Source organism: Oncorhynchus masou, chromosome 18 (genome assembly GCF_036934945.1).
Source record: "Oncorhynchus masou masou isolate Uvic2021 chromosome 18, UVic_Omas_1.1, whole genome shotgun sequence".
Lineage (NCBI taxonomy): Eukaryota > Metazoa > Chordata > Actinopteri > Salmoniformes > Salmonidae > Oncorhynchus > Oncorhynchus masou.
The window spans coordinates 51,630,752-51,653,834 of NC_088229.1; the positions used below are offsets into that span (position 1 = coordinate 51,630,752).

At 41.5% G+C, this 23,083-nt stretch overlaps 1 protein-coding gene across 2 annotated transcripts in view; it reads left to right on the plus strand.

Annotated features, from left to right (window-relative positions):
• Positions 1–23,083, plus strand: part of rundc3ab (RUN domain containing 3Ab) — a 51,423-nt gene that overhangs the window by 15,271 nt on the left and 13,069 nt on the right. For both annotated transcript variants that reach the window (XM_064923633.1, XM_064923632.1), the window contains 2 exons: positions 18,074–18,242; positions 18,779–18,936. In XM_064923633.1, coding sequence (XP_064779705.1) covers positions 18,074–18,242; positions 18,779–18,936 — 327 coding nt within the window. The remainder of the gene's footprint in view (positions 1–18,073; positions 18,243–18,778; positions 18,937–23,083) is intronic.

Consider the following 23,083-nt stretch of genomic DNA (forward strand, 5'->3'; position numbering starts at 1 on the left):
GTGGTGATCCGTCATCCACACTGATATGTCTGCCAGACATGCAGAGATGCGATTCGCCACCTGGTCATCAGAAGGGGGAAAGGAGAAGATTAATTGTGTGTCGTCTGCATAGCAATGATAGGAGAGACCATGTGAGGTTATGACAGAGCCAAGTGACTTGGTGTATAGCGAGAATAGGAGAGGGCCTAGAACAGAGCCCTGGGGGACACCAGTGGTGAGAGCGCGTGGCGAGGAGACAGATTCTCGCCACGCCACCTGGTAGGAGAGACCTGTCAGGTAGGACGCAATCCAAGCGTGGGCCGCGCCGGAGATGCCCAACTCGGAGAGGGTGGAGAGGAGGATCTGATGGTTCACAGTATCGAAGGCAGCCGATAGGTCTAGAAGGATGAGAGCAGAGGAGAGAGAGTTAGCTTTAGCAGTGCGGAGCGCCTCCGTGATACAGAGAAGAGCAGTCTCAGTTGAATGACTAGTCTTGAAACCTGACTGATTTGGATCAAGAAGGTCATTCTGAGAGAGATAGCGGGAGAGCTGGTCAAGGACGGCACGTTCAAGAGTTTTGGAGAGAAAAGAAAGAAGGGATACTGGTTTGTAGTTGTTGACATCGGAGGGATCGAGTGTAGGTTTTTTCAGAAGGGGTGCAACTCTCGCTCTCTTGAAGATGAAAGGGACGTAGCCAGCGGTCAGGGATGAGTTGATGAGCGAGGTGAGGTAAGGGAGAAGGTCTCCGGAAATGGTCTGGAGAAGAGAGGAGGGGATAGGGTCAAGCGGGCAGGTTGTTGGGCGGCCGTCCGTCACAAGAAGCGAGATTTCATCTGGAGAGAGAGGTGAGAAAGAGGTCCGAGCACAGGGTAGGGCAGTGTGAGCAGAACCAGCGGTGTCGTTTGACTTAGCAAACGAGGATCGGATGTCGTCGACCTTCTTTTCAAAATGGTTGACGAAGTCATCTGCAGAGAGGGAGGAGGGGGGGGAGGAGGATTCAGGAGGGAGGAGAAGGTGGCAAAGAGCTTCCTAGGGTTAGAGGCAGATGCTTGGAATTTAGAGTGGTAGAAAGTGGCTTTAGCAGCAGAGACAGAGGAGGAAAATGTAGAGAGGAGGGAGTGAAAGGATGCCAGGTCCGCAGGGAGGCGAGTTTTCCTCCATTTCCGCTCGGCTGCCCGGAGCCCTGTTCTGTGAGCTCGCAATGAGTCGTCGAGCCACGGAGCGGGAGGGGAGGACCGAGCCGGCCTGGAGAATAGGGGACATAGAGAGTCAAAGGATGCAGAAAGGGAAGAGAGGAGGGTTGAGGAGGCAGAATCAGGAGATAGGTTGGAGAAGGTTTGAGCAGAGGGAAGAGATGATAGGATGGAAGAGGAGAGAGTAGCGGGGGAGAGAGAGCGAAGGTTGGGACGGCGCGATACCATCCGAGTAGGGGCAGTGTGGGAAGTGTTGGATGAGAGCGAGAGGGAAAAGGATACAAGGTAGTGGTCGGAGACTTGGAGGGGAGTTGCAATGAGGTTAGTGGAAGAACAGCATCTAGTAAAGATGAGGTCGAGCGTATTGCCTGCCTTGTGAGTAGGGGGGAAAGTGAGAGGGTGAGGTCAAAAGAGGAGAGGAGTGGAAAGAAGGAGGCAGAGAGGAATGAGTCAAAGGTAGACGTGGGGAGGTTAAAGTCGCCCAGGACTGTGAGAGGTGAGCCGTCCTCAGGAAAGGAGCTTATCAAGGCATCAAGCTCATTGATGAACTCTCCGAGGGAACCTGGAGGGCGATAAATGATAAGGATGTTAAGCTTGAAAGGGCTGGTAACTGTGACAGCATGGAATTCAAAGGAGGCGATAGACAGATGGGTAAGGGGAGAAAGAGAGAATGACCACTTGGGAGAGTTGAAGATCCCGGTGCCACCACCCCGCTGACCAGAAGCTAAATGACTATAGAACGGGACACACAGTATGAACGAAATTCAACTGAACTGAATTTTAGGGGGGTCGTTCCTAGAGCTGTGGCGGTCATGACATTTTGTCAGCCAGTGATCGTTAAGCAAGTAACTGCCAGTCTCGCGGTAAGTTACCGTTCATTAACATAAACACATTTAGCATAGCCTACAAGCAGACCTTTGGAACATCTACATTTTAAAAAGTCTAAGAAATCCCTGTAATATAGCTTACTCCATCACAATGAATCCATGATTTATTTTAGACAGGTCTTAAGAAACAAGATATGAGCAAAATGTAGTCTATTTCAGAAGAACAGAATAGCATACTCTTGTCCTTATGTTAGGCACAGATCTGCCGAATGCCACATAGTTGTGGGCTACACTAGTTCATTTAACAGACAAGATTCGGTTGCAATATTTTATAGTAGGACAAATACAATTGAACATAGCTGAATAAAATAGAAAGGATATTTTCTCCAAGCGATTTCTGAGAGAGCGCGCACATGCGGCTATTCTGTGTAAAGGGGTTAACAAAGAAACAGGTCCTCCTATATACTTAATTTAGAGTTATTTATGTATCTTTAGTTGTAATACAAACAATGGGCTATATGTTTTGATTTTTAATACATTCTAAGGTTGCATGATGCGACTCTAATGATGATTTGAAAAAGTATCATGAAAGGCATGAGCTGTTTCTCGATGAGTCTCATTCACAATTTGACAAGCACTGGATAATGCCTCGAATTTTCCGGCGACATCCCCCTTGTGTGGCCGTAATGCCCCTAAAAAAATCCATGCCTTTTGTGGCCAGTGGCCGTTGTGCCCTTGGGCTGAATATAATAATTATAATTCCCTTCTCCCGGCTGCCAATCGCCATGCTCTGAAGCACCTCTCACTCACATTAAATACTATATTTCCCTCATCAATCTACACACAATAGCCCATAATGACAAAGCAAAAACAGGTTTTCAGAAATTTTAGCAAATTTGTTAAAAATTTAAAAATGAAATACCTTATTTTACATAACTGTTCAGACCCTGCATTCGCATAACAGGCAGGCTCCTCATGGAGTGCAATGAGAGGCAGGTGGTTAGAGCGTTGGACTGGGCCAGTCACCGTAAGGTTGCAAGATTGGATCCCCGAGCTGATTGGATCCCCGAGCTGACAAGGTGAAGATATGTCGTTCTGCCCCTGAACAAGGCAGTCATTTAAAATAAGAATGTGTTCTTAACTGACTTGCCTAGTTAAATAAAGGTATATAAAATAACATTATTTTTTTTAAATCAGCAAAATCGGCGCCCAAAAATACAGATTTCCGATTGTTAAGAACTTGAAATCGGCCCTAATTAATCGGCCATTCCGATTAATCGGTCGACCTCTAGTCTGAATATGGATGAAGCACTGTATATGGATGATTTATAAAGCCAGGCACATTTAACAGTTATTCTATTGATTATAGACATAATTTCGTTGCGGTTTCCTTTCTCTTCATTTCAAATCAAATTTCAAATCAAATGTATTTATATAGCCCTTTGTACACCAGCTGATATCTCAAAGTGCTGTACAGAAACCCAGCCTAAAACCCCAAACAGCAAGCAATGCAGGTGTAGAAGCACAGTGGCTAGGAAAAACTCCCTAGAAAGGCCGAAACCTAGAGAGGAACCAGGCTATGAGAGGTGGCCAGTCCTCTTCTGGCTGTGCCGGGTGGAGATTATAACAGAACATGGCCAAGATGTTCAAATGTTCATAAATGACCAGCATGGTCAAATAATAATAATCACAGTAGTTGTTGAGGGTGCAGCAAGTCAGCACCTCAGGAGTAAATGTCAGTTGGCTTTTCATAGCCAATCATTAAGAGTATCTCTACCACTCCTGCTGTCTCTAGAGAGTTTAAAACAGCAGGTCTGGGACTGGTAGCACATCCGGTGAACAGGTCAGGATTCCATTGCCGCAGGCAAAACAGTTGAAACTGGAGCAGCAGCACGGCCAGGTGGACTGGGGACAGCAAGGAGACATCATGCCAGGTAGTCCAAAGGCATGGTCCTAGGGCTCAGGTCCTCCGAGAGAAAGAGAGAATTAAGAGAGAGCATACTTAGATTTACACAGGACACCGGATAAGACAGGAGAAGTACTCCAGATTTAACAAACGGACCCTAGCCCCAAACACAAACTACTGCAGCATAAATACTGGAGACAGGAGGGGTCAGGAGACACTGTGGCCCCATCCGATGATATGCCCAGGGCCAAACAGGAAGGATATAACCCCACCCACTTTGCCAAAACACAGCCCCCACACCACTAGAGGGATATCTTCAACCACCAACTTACCATCCTGAGACAAGGCCGAGACTAGGCCAAGTATAGCCCACAAATATCTATCTATTTGTGACCGACCGCCTTGATTCGGTCTTATGTAGCAACATTTGAAATGGTGTTTTTGACATTGGATAAAAGCAGAGACACAGAGATACAAAATGTTATATCATACACTGCATTTGAGGAACAATGGGAAAGTAATTCTGCTTTGAAAGTTGATAAACTTGTATCCTCACTTTTGAGAAAATGGCCTTTGAATGTTTTTCCCTTACTTGAGAACTCCTCTTTGTCTACACCCATTCAGCATAATTCACACCCGCTTAAGCTTTAGCCCCCACCCAAACTCTGACCATTTTACTCGCCCTAGCAGAGCTGGTTAGGCTGTTTTCATTTTATCCAGAGCGTTGGTGACTGCAACTGTGCTGCTGAAAACAATGTATTTACACTTTTTTTACTGACACCGGCCAAATTCAGAGGGTGTTGAGCTTTCATAAATTCATCAGTTATTCTGTGCTCTGGCACACTCAGATGAGAGGGCTCTGAAATCAGAGTAGACTGGCCAGACTAAATTTACAAACGCACTCAAAACTTGCATAGTAGAGTCTTTTGTTAAGACATGTAGCTAGCTAAACAATGAACCATAATCCCAACTCATGACGTTACTACCCTGCATCAATCTGCAGGTAGCTAACCAACCAGGTTCAATGTTAGCTAGCTAACATTATGATATAACTAGCTAAGCAAATGGCTCTGAGATACAAATAATTAGATCATATATTTAACATTAGCTAGCCAGACAGCTAACATTAGGTAGCTAGCTAACAATACACTAACTTGAAATGAAACTACTTTCTGTCAAAATTATAGCTAGCTACATTATCTTACCCGTTTAACATTACATCATAGATGGACACGTCTCCTGTCATGGATGCCATGGTTGCCCTTTTAAAAAATATTTGTAAAAATGTATTTATTGAATATTCTTAACATACAATATACTTGCAGTGAAGCCGCTCAACAACTACATCATACCAGTCATCCAACAGATTCCCATTCAGAGCGACACCCAGAAGCATCCAGTGTCAATGCCCTGCTCAAGGGCACGTTGACCGATCTACCACCAGGCCAAAAAATGTGAACCCGAACCCACCAAGATCCCATTCAAATGTACTTTTTATTATGTTTTATTTTTACCCAAAAACAACTTTGACCGTCATTCTATCTCCCACACAGCAACTCCACTCCCATTTGTCTCCAATTCCACATGTCTCAGCTTCCCTCAGCCCATCCCATCTATCTCTGCTGGCGACCCACTTCAGGTTTCTACGCAGCACATATCTTTCAACTATGCTGTGATGTTTAACGTACAATTTCAATCTATCTAATCGAATTGAATCCACAGATTGCGAGTTGAAGATAAATACTTTTACTAAGAGTATTAGTATATTAGTAATTGACTGACCCAGTCTCTCCAGATCTCCTAACAACACTATTTCTAGGGTCAATTTTAGATCAATGCTATGCATTTTCCGCCATTCCTGAACCTGAGACCAGAAACAGGCTACCTGAGGGTAATACCAAAATAAATGGTCTATTGATTCTGTATCCTCACAACAAAATCGCAGAGCTTCCATGATTTTATGACCCAAATATTCAACATTTTGTTGGTGGCAAGAATTCTATGTAATAATTTTAGCTGAAAAGCACAAAGTCAATAATAAATCAATAATCTCTTCCCAACTCTTTGCAATCTGTATGGCACAGTTGTCAACATCCTGGTCCTCAAGTGAAACTGGTATACTTTCCTATTTATGCTATTTTTATTCCTCCACCAGTTTTGATCCTTTATATTGGGCAGACAGACCAGTTCCCTACCTCCTCTCGCTGCCACCTGCCTTCATTTTTGGGGTAATGCTGTAATCAATTGGTTGTACTCTTGGATTGAGCAGACCTTCCCAAACAATTCTGATAACTCCATGAAGGACATAACGCTACCATTCCAATTTACAATATAATTTAAGAACAAAATACCCTTTTCAAATATTTTTTTCATAAATACAGGTAGTTTATCAACCAGCACATTTGAGTTCAGCCATAATATATGTTGTAATATTTGTTCTATCTTTTCAGGGGGATGGAATTGAAAATGTTGCCAAACAAGCAAACAATGCTTGTTTGAAAATGTTCAATTAATGGAAAATTAATTGAAAATGAAAATGAGACATGGTAATCTGCACAAAGACAAATAGGCCATTTTTAAACAATGGATGAGCTTTTCTTAGTAATCTACTTGAGAACCATTTAGGGTTCAAATAAAACTTGTGAATGAGTGAAGCTTTTAGAGAGAGGTTTGGTACTTTTGTATTTAATAATCTCAACCCACCCAATACATATTCATTATACAGATAGGCACGTTTTATTTTGTCCGGTTTAGCGTCCCAGATAAATCAAAATATTTTTTGCTCATATGATTTGAAAAACGAATCATCAGGAGTAGGCAGCACCATAAGTAAATGAGTAAACTGAGATATGACTAAGGAGTTAATCAGGGCAATTTTTCCATAAATAGACAGGTATTTACCTCTCCATGGTTGCAGGATCTTGTCTATTTTTACAAGTTTTCTATTGAAATTCATGGTGAGAGCTTATTTATTTAGCAAGTATGTCTACTTCACCATCAGCCCAATTTAGTGGTAAACTGCAGGGTAATGTAAAAGTTTTATTTTTTAAAGATCTAATATGTAATCTTGTACAGTTATCATAATTAGGTTTTAGTGCAGAGAGTACAGAAAAGTTATCTAGATCTTCAATGAGACATTGCAAGGGTCTAGCTTGCGGACTTGATATAAAACTTGAGTCATCGGCATACATGGACACCTTTGTTTTTAAGCCTTGGATTTCTAATCCTCTAATGTGGTTATTGGATCTGATTTTAATAGATAGCATTTCGGTGGCCATAACGAATAGATATGGTGACAGCGGGACACCCTGTTTAACTCCTCTTGACAATTCCAAACTCTCTGAGAAGTAGCCGTTATTTACTATTTTACACCTGGGGTTGCTATACATTATTTTTACCCATTTTGTAAGAGAATTACCAAAATTGAAAAAATCCAGTCTTACTTTATCAAATGCCTTTTCAAAATCCGCTATAAATACCATTCCTGGCTTCTTATATGTTTCACGATGTTCTATTATTTCTTCGTATATTCTCTTCTTATATTCTCTCCAATGTATCATCCATGTTAAAAACCTGTCTGATCAGGATGAACAATACCTGGTAAAACCCTTTTAATTCTGAGTGCTATGCATTTCGCTAGTATTTTTGCATCACAACATTGAAGTGTAAGGGGCCTCCAGTTTTTTAGATAAAACTTTATATTTGCCATATGGGTCTTGTTTAATAATAGAGAAATCAGACCTTCCTGCTGAGTACCTGACAGACTACCATTTCTATAGGAGTAGTTAAAACAATCTAACAATGGAGCTTTTAGTATATAAAAAAATACTTGATATACCTCTACTGGTATGCCATCAAGCCCTGGGGTTTTTCCAGACTGCAACGATTTAATAGCCTCAAAAAGTTCTCCCTCTGTAATTTGGCCTTCGCACTGATCTTTCTGTACATTTGTTAATTTTCCATTTTTTTGGGGGGGGGGGGGGAATAATTCCTTACCATAATCTTCATTCAGTGGGAGAGGATGAGATGTAAAAGAGAACATCTGCCTAAAATAATTAGCTTCCTCTTTTAAAATATATTTGGAGAATCATAGATGACTCCGTCTTCAGTAACGACTTTCTGCAAATTCCTTTAGTTATTTTCTGTCCATGACAGAACATTATTTCACCACCCCATTCCTTTTTACATCTAAGGATGTAGATTGAGTTTCCTGTCAACAGTATATGTTATATTCCTTTTAGCCATGTAAAGACTGATCTTCTTTTTTTATAATCTGCTAAACCATTACAATTATAACTGGCTATACTTATTTTACCCCTTACCGTAACTAGATATTATTCTCAAGTCTAAATTGACCATAATTAGTGTTTGTAAAGTTACTGCCATCAGAGGTTACTGCCATTAGAATTAGGTTCCAGGGGCGTCAGGATAGCCTAGTGGTTAGAGTGTTGGACTAGTAACTGAAAGGCTGCAAGTTCAAATCCCAGAGGTGACAAGATACAAATCTGTCGTTCTGCCCCTGACCAGGCACTGTTCCTAGGCCGTCATTGAAAATAAGGATTTGTTCTTAACTCACTTGCCTGGTAAAATAAAAAATATTTGTTTTATTTCCTTTCCTGTGAGCCAATGCCACAGATGTTAGAAAATTGAGACAAGATATTATGTGTGTAGTAAATCTGAGTAGGTTGATGTGTATTATTTTGGATGTGATTTAGTAAGAGTGTGTACAATGTCTATATAAGAGTAAGACTATAATGTGTGATGTTCAAATAAATGATATATCTGCCAATTTGCATGGTTAAGTGTCTATGTGTGTAACGTAGTGCGTATAGCCTTAACATTCATGATGATAATTGTAATCCATATCGTATCACCATCATAGTTGCATCATAATTACTTTTAACATAATTGAAATACACATCCCAGCAATTCCATAGCAATTGACGTTTCACATGATCATGAAAGAGACCTTGCATTACTCTAGACGGCTTCACTACAGTACAAATGTATGCCATACAATATGTTATTATTCCCCAATGCCTCTTCTGATATCTTCCCCTTGCTTGTTGTAAACATATATAAACTTGTAGACAAATACATAAAAATATAGACAAACAATAAACACATTCTCAACAATAGAGAGAGAGGGAGAGAATAGAAGAGAATGAGTGTGTGTGTGTGTGTGTGTGTGTGTGTGTGTGTGTGTGTGTGTGTGTGTGTGTGTGTGTGTGTGTGTGTGTGTGTGTGTGTGTGTGTGTGTGTGTGTGTGTGTGTGTGTGTGTGTGTGTGTGTGTGTGTGTGTGTGTACGTACACGTATACGTCTGTATGTGTAAGCAAACATGTAATTGAGTACGTGTGTGTTCATATCCACTTCACAATGTTCAGATATTTTTACAGCCATGGTTGCTCTTAGTTTAAAGATGTAATCCAGAGACAGGTGTTTTTTCCATCTCCTTAGCTATCATACTCCAATTCCATTGATTTCAAAACTCGGTCCTCCAGAAAGTGGAGAGCAACACTTATGCAGCACTTCTACGCTTATACATAAACAAGCCTAATTAGACAGGATTACCTACACATATTGATCATCTCAAATAGACATAAGTGTGCTGTTTGGCAGACTAATCCAAACTCATCTCTCGGCATTTCCAGCACACTCATTATCTCAGCCAATCATGGCTAGCGGGAAGGTTGCTGACTTTTTCTGTGGCTAAACCAACTAGGCTAATAATTTAACAATTTTATTCATATTTATAGATGGTATACAAGTTCATTATTAAGTCACATGAAAGTGCACATGTTCGAGAAGGCTTTTCTGCCAAAAAAAACACATTTTTATGTTTATGTTCAAACGGCTCTCCTGTGAAGTAGTGACTCACTACATATGCCTAGTTTCCTGAAACGGGTCACATTTAGACAATAAGGCAAGGGTTGTTTTCTCGTCTCTTCATTCTGCTGCTTCCTCCGCCGCATTGTTCTCATCACCAATATGCTGGTTAACTTTGCTATTATGCACATAGCAACATGGTCTAGGAAAATATGCCAATTCAACAGCGCACTGATGTGTTTCAGAACCGCAGACAGTGGCCAGTATCCAATGTGGGAAAAAGCGCATTTGTTATAAAATAATATTATTTTTATTAGTGTTGCACCATATACAATTTCAGTAGCACATGTCTTAGAGTGATGGATTGTGCCATCCCACAGCCTCCACAATGAATTAGTCTTGTACACCATGATAGATTTTTTAATTGTTACTGCTCGACTAAAGAAATCTCAGTCGACCAACATCCCATCGACTAAACAATCGACCAGTCGACTAAATGGAGTCAGCCCTAGTTTAAACCCTTTGTCATGCTTGGAGTCTTCACAGATTTAGCAAAAATCGTGTGACACTAAACACTACGTTTCTTTCCTTACATTTATGATACTGTTGTTTGTTGTTGTATCAAAGACTAAGTATTTAACAAATGAATTACACTTTGACCTTGATCCTGTGAAATTCCTGGATATTGCTGTCCAACTCTTTTTTTGTATGGAGATCCCGTAAGTGTAATTTGCGACATTTTGGGAGGTTATTTGTTAGTAAACGTGTCTATAATTAGATACATGTAGCTTCTCTTATGTCATTTGTTGCCCTAGAAGACTAAATACATTTTTCAAGGCGTGAACATATTTCAACAAGTCCAAGGCGATAAAAAGCTAGCTACACTGATACCTCAAGTTTGGTTCCCAAGTTTCTAAATCCTACCAAACCATCTTTGGTATAGTATCATCATAATATTGGAATTGAGGAAGTGTGATCATAATCATTCAAATATTTTAGCGATCCGGAGTAGAATACGTCCTAAATGCCCCCCCAGCCTTCAGATATGAGCTAAACAGCTAACTTGCACTTGATATGCTTTTTTAGGCTATGGATGAGAAAGTGAACTTGTTCCATTTGTTTAGTTCAGTTGTATGCTGCTTTGTGATTTATTAACAGCAAGGTTGTATAAAACAGGCACAACATGCATTTAATGATGCATTTGGGATGTTCCATTCATTCGCACAAAACTTATAAACAAAAGCATTCACTGTGAAAGTTGACACATTTTGGCCCTTCATATATAGGCTATGCGCAGCACTCCTTTCAATTTATTAGATCAGTTATTGTTTTCTTGCTCAAACCGCGAGCAAAACCTGTCGAACTCAGACATTTCTCTCAAAACACAGGGATGTCGATTCGCATGGGACTAGTATTATCAGAGGACTTGGGAGTTTGCCAGAAAACAGTAGGTTATTCTGGTTAGTCAATGTCCAGATTTCAGATTCCATTCAACCCAGTATGGTACAGTTCCCTTAACATGAACTTATAGGCCTATTTGAAATCTCGTCTTGTGACTGTCAAATTTGTATAAAGCCTCACAATCATTACACATAACATAGCTGCTATCATCCTCTTTTACCACTTCACCAAATATTTTCCAAACATTACTCTTCTGTCCCTCCCTTCTCTTTATTTCCAACTCTCCTTTCGCAGCTTTTGTCTTATTGAATGAAACAATGTCGTTTTTGCCTCCATAGATTGACCTGAACTTTTTCTGGCAGATCGCGAAAGCATTATTTGGCGGTTGGCTGTGTTGGCTATTTGGCGCCTGTAGCCCTAAAGTTTAGGCTAATGCATTAATACCAGATAAAATAATTGAAGAAAAATCTTCATGTAGCCTATATGAATTGCACAATAATTATACATTAATGGATTTTTTTAAAGGTCATACAATATTTAATGATCCTAAACCCATCTGCCCCGCGGATATAACCGAGTCAACCCGCGCATCAGTACTAGCTAATCATTGGGGATCTTATTAAATTATGCTATACAGCCAAAGCAACAGTATCTATTGCTAGATTGGCGCAATAGAGGGCAGCTGTGCGTCTAGCCCCTAGGCAACTTTGCACTATTTCCTTTTTTTCTGTGTTATTTCTTATATTATTAAGCCAGACATTTTTCTGTGTTATTACATACAGCCGGGAAAAACTTTTGGATATCAGAGCGGCGGTAACTCACCAGTATTACCAGCATTACGACCAGGAATACAACTTTCCCGAATCTGATACTTTGTTCATACCCCCCAGGGAAATTGAACTGATTCCTGAGGCTGACCCAAAACATCGCCAGAAGAAGAGGTACTCGGAGTGGACTTGACGAGCTGAGGGCGAGGATGTCCTTCCAGAAAGTTATCAGAGATTGTAACATACTCTGTTTCATGGAAACATGGCTCTCTCAGGATATACTGATATACAGCCAGTTGGGTTCTCAGTTCATCAAGCAGACAGGAATAAACATCTCTCCGGGAAGAAGGAGGGCAGGGTGTATGTTTCATGATTAAATACTCATTGTGTGATAACATATAGGAACTCAAGTCCTTTTGTTCACCCGACCTAGAATACCTCACAATCAGATGCCGATCACATTACCTCCCAAGAGAATTATCTTCGGTTATAGTCACAGCCGTGTATATTCCCCCTCAAGCCAATACCACGACGGCCCTCAAAGAACTTCACTGGACTTTATGCAAACTAGAAACCACATATCCTGAGGCCGCATTTATTGTAGCTGGGGATTTTAACAAAGCAAATTTGAGGAAAACGCAACCGAAGTTCTATCAACATATTGACTGCAGTACTCGCGCTGCTAAAACACTCGACCACTGCTACTCCAACTTCCAGGATGCCTACAAGGCCTTCCCCCACCCTCCCTTCGGCAAATCCCTTCCTATAGACATAATCTAAAACAAGAAGTACCCGTGCTAAGGACTATTCAATGCTGGTCTGACCAATCGGAATCCACGATTCAAGATTGTTTTGATCAGGTGGACTAGGATGTGTTCCGGGTAGCCTACGAGAATAACATTGATGGATATACTGATACGGTGACTGAGTTTATCAGGAAGTGTATAGGAGATGTTGTACCCACTGGGACTATTAAAACCTACCCTAACGAGAAACCGTGGATGACAGCATTCACGCAAAACTGAAAGCACGTACCACCACATTTAATCATGGCAAGGTGACTGGGAATATGGCAAAATACAAATAGTGTAGTGACAGTGCCTTGCGAAAGTATTCGGCCCCCTTGAACTTTGCGACCTTTTGCCACATTTCAGGCTTCAAACATAAATATATAAAACTGTATTTTTTTTGTGAAGAATCAACAACAAGTGGGACACAATCATGAAGTGGAACGACATTTATTGGATATTTCAAACTTTTTTAACAAATCAAAACCTGAAAAATTGGGCGTGCAAAATTATTCAGCCCCTTTACTTTCAGTGCAGCAAACTCTCTCCAGAAGTTCAGTGAGGATCTCTGAATGATCCAATGTTGACCTAAATGACTAATGATGATAAATACAATCCACCTGTGTGTAATCAAGTCTCCTTATAAATGCACCTGCACTGTGATAGTCTCAGAGGTCCGTTAAAAGCGCAGAGAGCATCATGAAGAACAAGGAACACACCAGGCAGGTCTGAGATACTGTTGTGAAGAAGTTTAAAGCCGGATTTGGATACAAAAAGATTTCCCAAGCTTTAAACATCCCAATGAGCACTGTGCAAGCGATAATATTGAAATGGAAGGAGTATCAGACCACTGCAAATCTACCAAGACCTGGCCGTCCCTCTAAACTTTCAGCTCATACAAGGAGAAGACTGATCAGAGATGCAGCCAAGAGGCCCATGATCACTCTGGATGAACTGCAGAGATCTACAGCTGAGGTGGGAGACTCTGTCCATAGGACAACAATCAGTCATATATTGCACAAATCTGGCCTTTATGGAAGAGTGGCAAGAAGAAAGCCATTTCTTAAAGATATCCATAAAATGTGTTGTTTAAAGTTTGCCACAAGCCACCTGGGAGACACACCAAACATGTGGAAGAAGGTGCTCTGGTCAGATGAAACCAAAATTGAACTTTTTGGCAACAATGCAAAACGTTATGTTTGGCGTAAAAGCAACACAGCTCATCACCCTGAACATACCATACCCACTGTCAAACATGGTGGTGGCAGCATCATGGTTTGGGCCTGCTTTTCTTCAGCAGGGACAGGGAAGATGGTTAAAATTGATGGGAAGGTGGATGGAGCCAAATACAGGACCATTCTGGAAGAAAACCTGATGGTGTCTGCAAAAGACCTGAGACTGGGACAGAGGTTTGTCTTCCAACAAGACAATGATCCAAAACATAAAGCAAAATCTACAATGGAATGGTTCAAAAATAAACATATCCAGGTGTTAGAATGGCCAAGTCAAAGTCCAGACCTGAATCCAATCGAGAATCTGTGGAAAGAACTGAAAACTGCTGTTCACAAATGCTCTCAATCCAACCTCACTGAGCTCGAGCTGTTTTGCAAGGAGGAATGGGAAAAAATTTCAGTCTCTCGATGTGCAAAACTGATAGAGACATACCCCAAGCGACTTACAGCTGTAATCGCAGCAAAAGGTGGCGCTACAAAGTATTAACTTAAGGGGGCTGAATAATTTTGCACGCCCAATTTTTCAGTTTTTGATTTGTCAAAAAAGTTTGAAATTTCCAATAAATGTCGTTCCACTTCATGATTGTGTCCCACTTGTTGTTGATTCTTCACAAAAAAATACAGTTTTACATCTTTATTGTTTGAAGACTGAAATGTGGCAAAAGGTTGCCAAGTTCAAGGGGGCCGAATTCTTTCGCAAGGCACTGTATTCCCTCCATAAGGCAATCAAACAGGCAAAACGTCAGTATAGAGACAAAGTGGAGTCACAATTCAATGGCTCAGACACGAGATGTATGTGGCAGGGTCTTCAGACAATCATGGACTACAAAAGGAAAACCAGCCATGTCGCGGACACCGACATTTTGCTTCCAAACACCTTCTTTGCCCGCTTTGAGGATAACACAGTGCCACCGACGCGGCCCGTTACCAAGGACTGTGGGCTCTCCTTCTCCGTAGCTGACGTGAGTAAGTCATTTAAGCGTGTTAACCCTCGCAAGGCTGCCGGCCCAGACGGCATCCCTAGCCATGTCCTCAGAGCATGCGCAGACCAGCTAGCTTGTGTGTTTACAATCTCTCCCTATCCCAGTCAGCTGTCCCCACATGCTTCAAGATGGCCACCATTGTCCCTGTACCAAAGAAAGCAAAAGTAATTGAATTAAATTACTATCGCCCCGTGGCACTTACTTCTGTCATCATGAAGTGCTTTGAGAGACTAGTTCAAGGATCATATCACATCTACCTTACCTGACACCCTAGACCCAGTTAAAAAAGAAATACCGCCCCAATAGATACACAGACGATGCACTCACCATCACACTGCACACTGCCCTATCCCATCTGGACAAGAGGAATGCCTATGTAAGAATGCTGTTCATTGACTATAGCTCAGTAATCAACACCATAGTACCCTCCAAGCTCATCATTAAGCTTGAGGCCCTGGGTCTGAACCCCGCCCTGTGAAACTGGGTCCTGGACTTCCTGACTGGCTGCCCACAGATAGTGAAGGTTGGAAACAACACCTCCATTTCTCTGATCCTCAACACTGTGGCCCCACAAGGGTACGTGCTCAGCCCCCTCTTGTACTCCTTGTTCACCCACGACTGCATGGCCACGCATGCCTCCAACTCAATCATCAAGTTTTCAGACCATTACCAACAATGATGAGACAGGCTGCAGTGAGGAGGTGAGGGCTGTATCACCGCTTGTTACGGCAACTGCACTGCCCACAACCAAAGGGCTCTCCAGAGGGTGGTGTGGTCTGCCCAACCCATCACCAGGGACAAGCTACCAGCACCCGATGTCACAGGAAGGCCAAAAAGATAATCAAGGACAACAACCACCCGAGCCACTGCCTGTTTACCGCGTTATCATCCAGAAGGCGAGGTCAGTACAGGTGCATCAAAGCTGGGACTGACAGACTGAAAAACAGCTTCTATCTCAAGGCCATCAGACCGTTAAATAGCCATCACTAGCACATTAGAGGCTGCTGCCTATATACATTTACTTGAAATCACTGGCCACTTTAATAAATGGAACGCTAGTCACTTTAATAATGTGTACATATTTTGAATTACTCATCTCATATTTATATACTGTATCTTAGTCTATGCCGCTCTGATGTTGCTCGTCCATATATTTACATATTCTTAATTCATTTACTTGGATTTGTTTGTTTTGTGTGTATTGTTGTGAAATTGTTAGATATTACTGGCTAGATATTACTTCACTGTTGGAGCTAGAAACACAAGCATTTTGCTACACCCACAATATCATCTACTAAACACGTGTATGTGTACGATAAGATTTGATCTAATTTGATTAGAGATATGCCCTGGCTATAGTTAGTCAGTGGTTGCATATCTATCTCGCTGGAATGAAGCACGGGTGTGAATAGTAGACATTTATATCCTTTAACTGTTTACAGCAGGTCTCCAGCTACCCTGACCTGTTTGATCAGCCTGATACAGTGCCATGGGTGTGTCCATCTTACACCGGTGCAAATCTGCGTGCGTATACCAATGGAATTAAACATTCAACCAATGCCTCAAGTGTCGTGCTGTAGGTCCACCACACACCTAAAGGGTTGTGGGGTCCTGTCCAGAATCAACCCCTAGCCCTTCCCCCTAGACACTTGAGGAGATCTGAGAGAATTGGAAAGGTGTACCACCAACATTCCAATAAGCCTATCAGAGGGTAAGGTGGAGCTCTCACCATGTCACCACAAGTTAATCCCTCTCAGATCTACACATGTCTAGATTCTGGGCAGTAGGGACTGGGGGTTGTTTCTGGACATGCCATGGGTATTATGGTAGCTCAGTCAGTCAGTCAGTCTGGCACTGTCAAACAATTTTAATATCTGTCAAATACTTGCTTCCTCCTTCCTTGGGAGAATCTCAATTGCATTTCCTTGATTTGTTGCATCCTCTTTCCTAGTATTCACACACACACGCGCACGCACACACATACACTGCTTGAAGAGTTAATTGATTATAATGATTTCATTATTGGTTATTATTATTGTCAATGTATTCTATTATATCAACTATTTAAAAAAAAAATAGAAATTCTGTTTATCGTTTTCATCATTCTACAATCTTTACCGTGGCTATAAATTATAGAAAAGTTGACTAAAGCACAAACAGACCTGGCTACTAGGCAAAAGAAACATGCAGTGACCATGTTTCATGTGAAACGACATGTAGATGTTTTGTTGTTGGTAAGAGTTATGGTCTCATTGTACCTATCTAGACTCTTATTCCTGTAACTACACATGTGAAGCAAGAAGATCACATTTAAAAATGTTGACCCTGATGTCACACATTGGCCCCTTTATTTATAGAAAGACCCAAAAGCAGGTGAGCTCGTTCTACTATTTTTGGCCATATTCTGGTGTTTTGTGGTGGAAAACTAAGCAGGTCGACCATAACACGTCAACACTGTTACCCATAGATGGACAGGCTAGAAATGTTTTTAACAATTTCTTACAATTATTATTATTATTTTGCATTCAATTGCCTCTCCCTGTTACAGACAACAAGCTTCCATTCCCCCTGTCACAAGGGGATTTATGGCTGATTTAAAGATGAAATCGTCAACCATGTTACTTTATTTTACACTTACTGTACTTTCTTCATTTCTATTTTTGTATTAAGTTGAACAGTGTAAGAGCTGTTTAAAATGACTGCCTGAAATTTCATCATGTTTGGGTGGGATGGAGTTTTGGCCTGCCTGCCTACATCACCAGGTGGTAAATTTAGATAATAGCCCAGTACGAAAGAGAGTTCCAAATCTCTCTGTCAATAACCGCTAGTTTTCAGTTTTCCCCTCCCCACTCAGACCACAGCTAGACAGTCTTAGCAACCTTCTTGCTTGAGAAATTGCTCTCTATTAAGAAGCAATTTTTTAAATATTTTTGACCATTTGAATTGAAAATAAATAATAACAGTAAGATACTTGATTGTTACCCAGAAATGATTTGATTTTGAGATAAAAACGGTTGCGTTGGCCAACACTAAAACATGCTTTTAATGGTGATCCTCTATAGAGAAAGATTTTTAATCCAGGACTAGGCTTAATCTGGGTTCGGGAAACGGGCCCAATATTACATAGCCTAAATAGGCCTATTATTGACATCTGTTGTTGTCTGTGTAGCTATGACTATCTGAGTGATGACGACGACGACCGTCGGAGCATCGACAGCAGCACGAGCGATGACAGTGTCCCTGAGCACCCCTACGTCCCGCTGGTCACCGACGAGGAGAGCTGGGCCAACAAGTGCCGCAAGATGGAGCAGAGGTTCAAGATTGTCTATGCTCAGAAGGTGGGTAGCCATTTTGTATCTTTGTAGATCCCCACAGTAAGCCTATGAGTGGCACTCAAGTACAGGGGACAAGATAGTCGTTGTTGGGTGTCTTCAAGTACTGTAATAACTATTCACAGCTCACTTGCTCCCTAGGGTAGGTTGCTCCTAGGTGTACACTATGTCATAGGTGTATCCTTGTACACTAGCCATTGGTATATAATCACAAACTAAACACTAGGTCTATATTGTGGTGTATACACGTGCCCAGGCATGCCCCAAATGACAGTTACCTCAGAGATCAGGGCTGAATGTTATTGCACAGTTTGTTCTTATGAAGATGCTGCTCCTGCCCAACCATAACTTGAAATGCCTCATCTGCAAGAGATAATGTGGCTCACAAATTGCTCTCTGTAGTAGTCTATCATAGGACTCATTGATAAGACAGAAGTAGATGGAAGGCATCATTGGATATGTGTAGCTGGGTCATAGGGCACACTGTAGCAAAATGTTTTCAAAAAAATTTAAAAACAGCCCTGATGTGTGCTTGTCTCCAGGGCTATTTGGAGGAGCTGGTGCGTCTGCGGGAATCCCAGTTGATAAACGTGGAGACGGAGAACAAGGAGCTGAACGCGAGGCTGGTGGAGCTGGAGGAGCAGAGCCAGCAGGAGAAGAGGGAGCTGGAGGCCATCGTGTTGGAGCTGCAGGAGCAACTGTGAGTGGCTACACACACACACACACACATGCACGTGCAGACACGAGCATGCATGCGACGTACACGAAGACAAACATACACACACAATACACACAACTAGAGAGACACATACAGGTACCCAGCTAACAACAAACATTCCCACAACTGTAGAGAACGTTCCCTTAATGTCAAATAGAACGTGGTTACCATGTTCTCAGAATGTTATATATTAATGTTCTAGACACGTTTCATAGGAACGTTGCAAGAACACTCATGTGTCCAGTTTTCCGTTGGTTAGGAGAATATTCCATCAATGTCCCACAAAACATACACAAAACATGGTTGCCATGTTCTCAGAACATACACTCTAGGTGCTATCTAGAACCTAAAACGGTTCTTCAGCTGTCCTCCATAGGATAACCCTTTGAAGAACCCTTGTTGGTTCCAGGTAGAACCCTTTTGGTTCCAAGTAGAAACCTTTGGGTTTCATATAGAACTCTTTTCCACAGAGAGTTCAACATGGAACCCAAAATGGTTTTACCTTGAACCAAAAAAGGTTTTACCTGGAACCAGAAAGGGTTATGCTATGGGGAAAAGTGGAAAACCCCTATTAGAACCCTTTTTTCTAAGTGTAAGATATTAGTGTTCTAGGCAAGAAACATACATGTCAACATCCCACCAAACATACATATAAGATATTAATGTTCTAGACATGTTGCATGGGGTTGTTGCAGGAATATTTATGAGTATGTTGTGTTTAACATTACAATAATTTCACTAACTTTAATGCCAAAACATGATTAAAAAAAGGTTCTCAGAAGGTTTTTGCTAACATAGATAGAATGTTCCACTAACTAACAGAAAACAGGACACTCAAATATTAGGGGAACATTACGGTAACATTACAAAAACTCTCTCCCTCTAGAATTATTAGCTGGGTTTCTGTATAGTTGATTAATTTGGTAGGACATATTAACCGGTTTTAATCCTACTCCTGAATCACTATGATCAATAAAATATTTTCTTGAGTGTGCTTTTAAGAGGGGTGAGATTTACTTCAAATGGAATTCATCCTATTGCTTACACCTATCAAGTTGTTTCAGATTTACACAAGTGCATAGGGAGGAGGAGGGGTTAGGGTTTTTTCTGGACAGGACCTAACTATACTGTCCCAATAGGCACATGTATTGAGATATCCCTTATTGGGACCATGGTGAGGGCAGTTGCTTTGGTGCTGGTGGCCTGGGTTTGAGACCTGTCACTGGCCTACACACAATGTCAAAGTGGAACTATGTTTTCAGAAATGTTTACTAATTAATTAAATACAGTGCTGAAATGTATTCATTAAATACAATGTTATGGCAAGCCTGAATAAGTTCAAGAATAAACATTTGCTTAACAAGTCACATAATAAGTTGCATGGATTCAAGGAAACCACTCAGAGATTTCCCCATGAGGACAATGGTGACTTTAAAACAGTGGTTAGCATTGGTGCTGATGGCCTTGGATTCGAGAGGGAGACTACCTACTCACACATTTTTATTTTATTTTTAAGATTTTTGCTGGGGGGGTAGATCAGCTTTAATATTGCAGATACATTGTAGCTTCCATCAATGTAACGGTCTACATTATTTCCAATCCCCTATATGTAGAGTACCAGTCAAATGTTTGGACACACCTCATGCAAGGGTTTTTCTTTATTTTGACTATTTTCTACATTTTAGATTTGTTTAACACTTTTTTTGTTTACTACATGATTCCATATGTGTTATTTCATAGTTTTGATGTCTTCACTATTATTCTACAATGTAGAAAATAGTAAAAAATAAAGAAAAACCCTTGAATGAGTAGGTGTGTTCAAACTTTTCACTGGTACTGTATATACAGTATATCACAAAAGGGATTACACTCCTCACATTTTTGTAAATATTGGAGTATATCTTTTCATGTGACAACACTGAAGAAATGTCACTTTGCTACAATGTAAAGTAGTGAGTGTACAGCTTGTATAACAGTGTAGATTTGCTGTCCCCTCAAAATAACTCAACACACAGCCATTAATGTATAAACCGCTGGCAACAAAAGTGAGTATACCCCTAGGTGAAAATGTCCAAATTGGGCCCAATTAGCCATTTTCCCTCCTCGGTGTCATGTGACTCTTAGTGTTACAAGGTCTCAGGTGTGAATGAAGAGCAGGTGGGTTAAATATGGTGTCATCGCTCTCACACTCCCTCATACTGACTGGTCACTGGAAGTTCAACATGGCACCTCATGGCAAAGAACTATCTGAGGATCTGAAAAAAAGAATTGTTGCTCTACATAAAGATGGCCTGGCCTATAAGAAGATTTCCAAGACCCTGAAACTGAGCTGCAGCACGGTGGCCAAGACCATATAGCAGTTTAACTGGACAGGTTCCACTCAGAACAGGCCTCGCCATGGTCGACCAAAGAAGTTGAGTGCACGTGCTCAGCATCATATTCAGAGGTTGTCTTTGGGAAATAGACGTATGAGTGCTGCCAGCATTGCTGCAGAGGTTGAAAGGGTGGGGGGTTAGCCTGTCAGTGCTCTGACCATACACCATACACTACATCAAATTGGTCTGCATGGCTGTCGTCCCAGAAGGAAGCCTCTTCTAAAGATGATGCACAAGAAAGCCAGCAAACAGTTTGCTGAAGACAAGCAGACTAAGGACATGGATTACTGGAACCATGTCCTGTGGTCTGATGAGACCAAGATAAACTTATTTGGTTCAGATGGTGTCAAGCGTGTGTGGCGGCAACCAGGTGAGGAGTACAAAGACAAGTGTGTCTTACCTACAGTCAAGCATGGTGGTGGGAGTGTCATGGTCTGGGGCTGCATGAGTGCTGCCGGCACTGTGGAGCTACAGTTCATTGAGGAAACCATGAATGCCAACATGTACTGTGACATACTGAAGCAGAGCATGATCCCCTCCCTTCGGAGACTGGGCCGCAGGGCAGTATTCCAACATGATAACGACCCCAAACACACCTCCAAGACGACCACTGCCTTGCTAAAGAAGCTGAGGGTAAAGGTGATGGACTGGCCAAGCATGTCTCTAGACCTAAACCTTATTGAGCATCTGTGGGGCATCCTCAAACGGAAGGTGGAGGATGTCGTCATGGAGGAGTGGTAGAGGACTCCAGTGGCAACCTGTGAAGCTCTGGTGAACTCCATGCCCAAGAGGGTTAAGGCAGTGCTGGAAAATGATGGTGGCCACACAAAATATTGACACTTTGTGCCCAATTTGAACATTTCCACCTAGGGGTGTACTCACTTTTGTTGCCAGCTGTTTAGACGTTAATGGCTGTGTGTTGAGTTATTTTGAGGGGACAGCAAATTTACACTGTTATACAAGCTGTACACTCACTACTTTACATTGTAGCAAAGTGTCATTTCTTCAGTGTTGTCACGTGAAAAGATATACTCAAATATTTACAAAAAATGTGAGAGGTGTACTCACTTTTGTGATATACTGTATATAAATATATATATTTTCCTTTATTATTATTTTATTACCAACCCACCTCTCCCCTCGTTGAGTACCGTCATTTCAGGACTATTAAGCGCACCTGAATATAAACCGCACCCACTGAATTTTTTTTAAATATGTATTTTGTACATAAATAAGCCGCACATGTCTATAAGCCGCAGGTGCCTACCGGTACATTGAAACAAATTAACTTTACACAGCCTTTAAACGAAACACGGCTTGTAACAAAAATAAATAGGCTTTCAAACAAAACACGGCTTGTAACAAAAATAAATAGGCTTTCAAAAGAAACATGGCTTGTAACAAAAATAAATAGGCTTTAACGAAACACGGCTTGTAAATTTTTTTTAAAGATAGCAGTAAACAGTAGCCTACCAAGAAAGTCATTGGTCACTATCTTCCTCCTCCTGTGCACTGAAACCATTGAAGTCATCTCCTTCGGTGTCGGAGATGAATAGCCTCAGAATTGCTTCATCCGATGTTGGATCGCTGCCCTCTTCAACACGCAGCAGTCCAGCCTTTCGAAACCCGTTGATGATAGTGGTTTTTTGACAATGCTCCACGCTGTCAGCAGCTCTATTTCCTTTTCCAACAGCCAGATTGATCGCCTTCAACTTGAAAGCTGCATCATATGCATTTCTCCGTGTCTTTGCCAT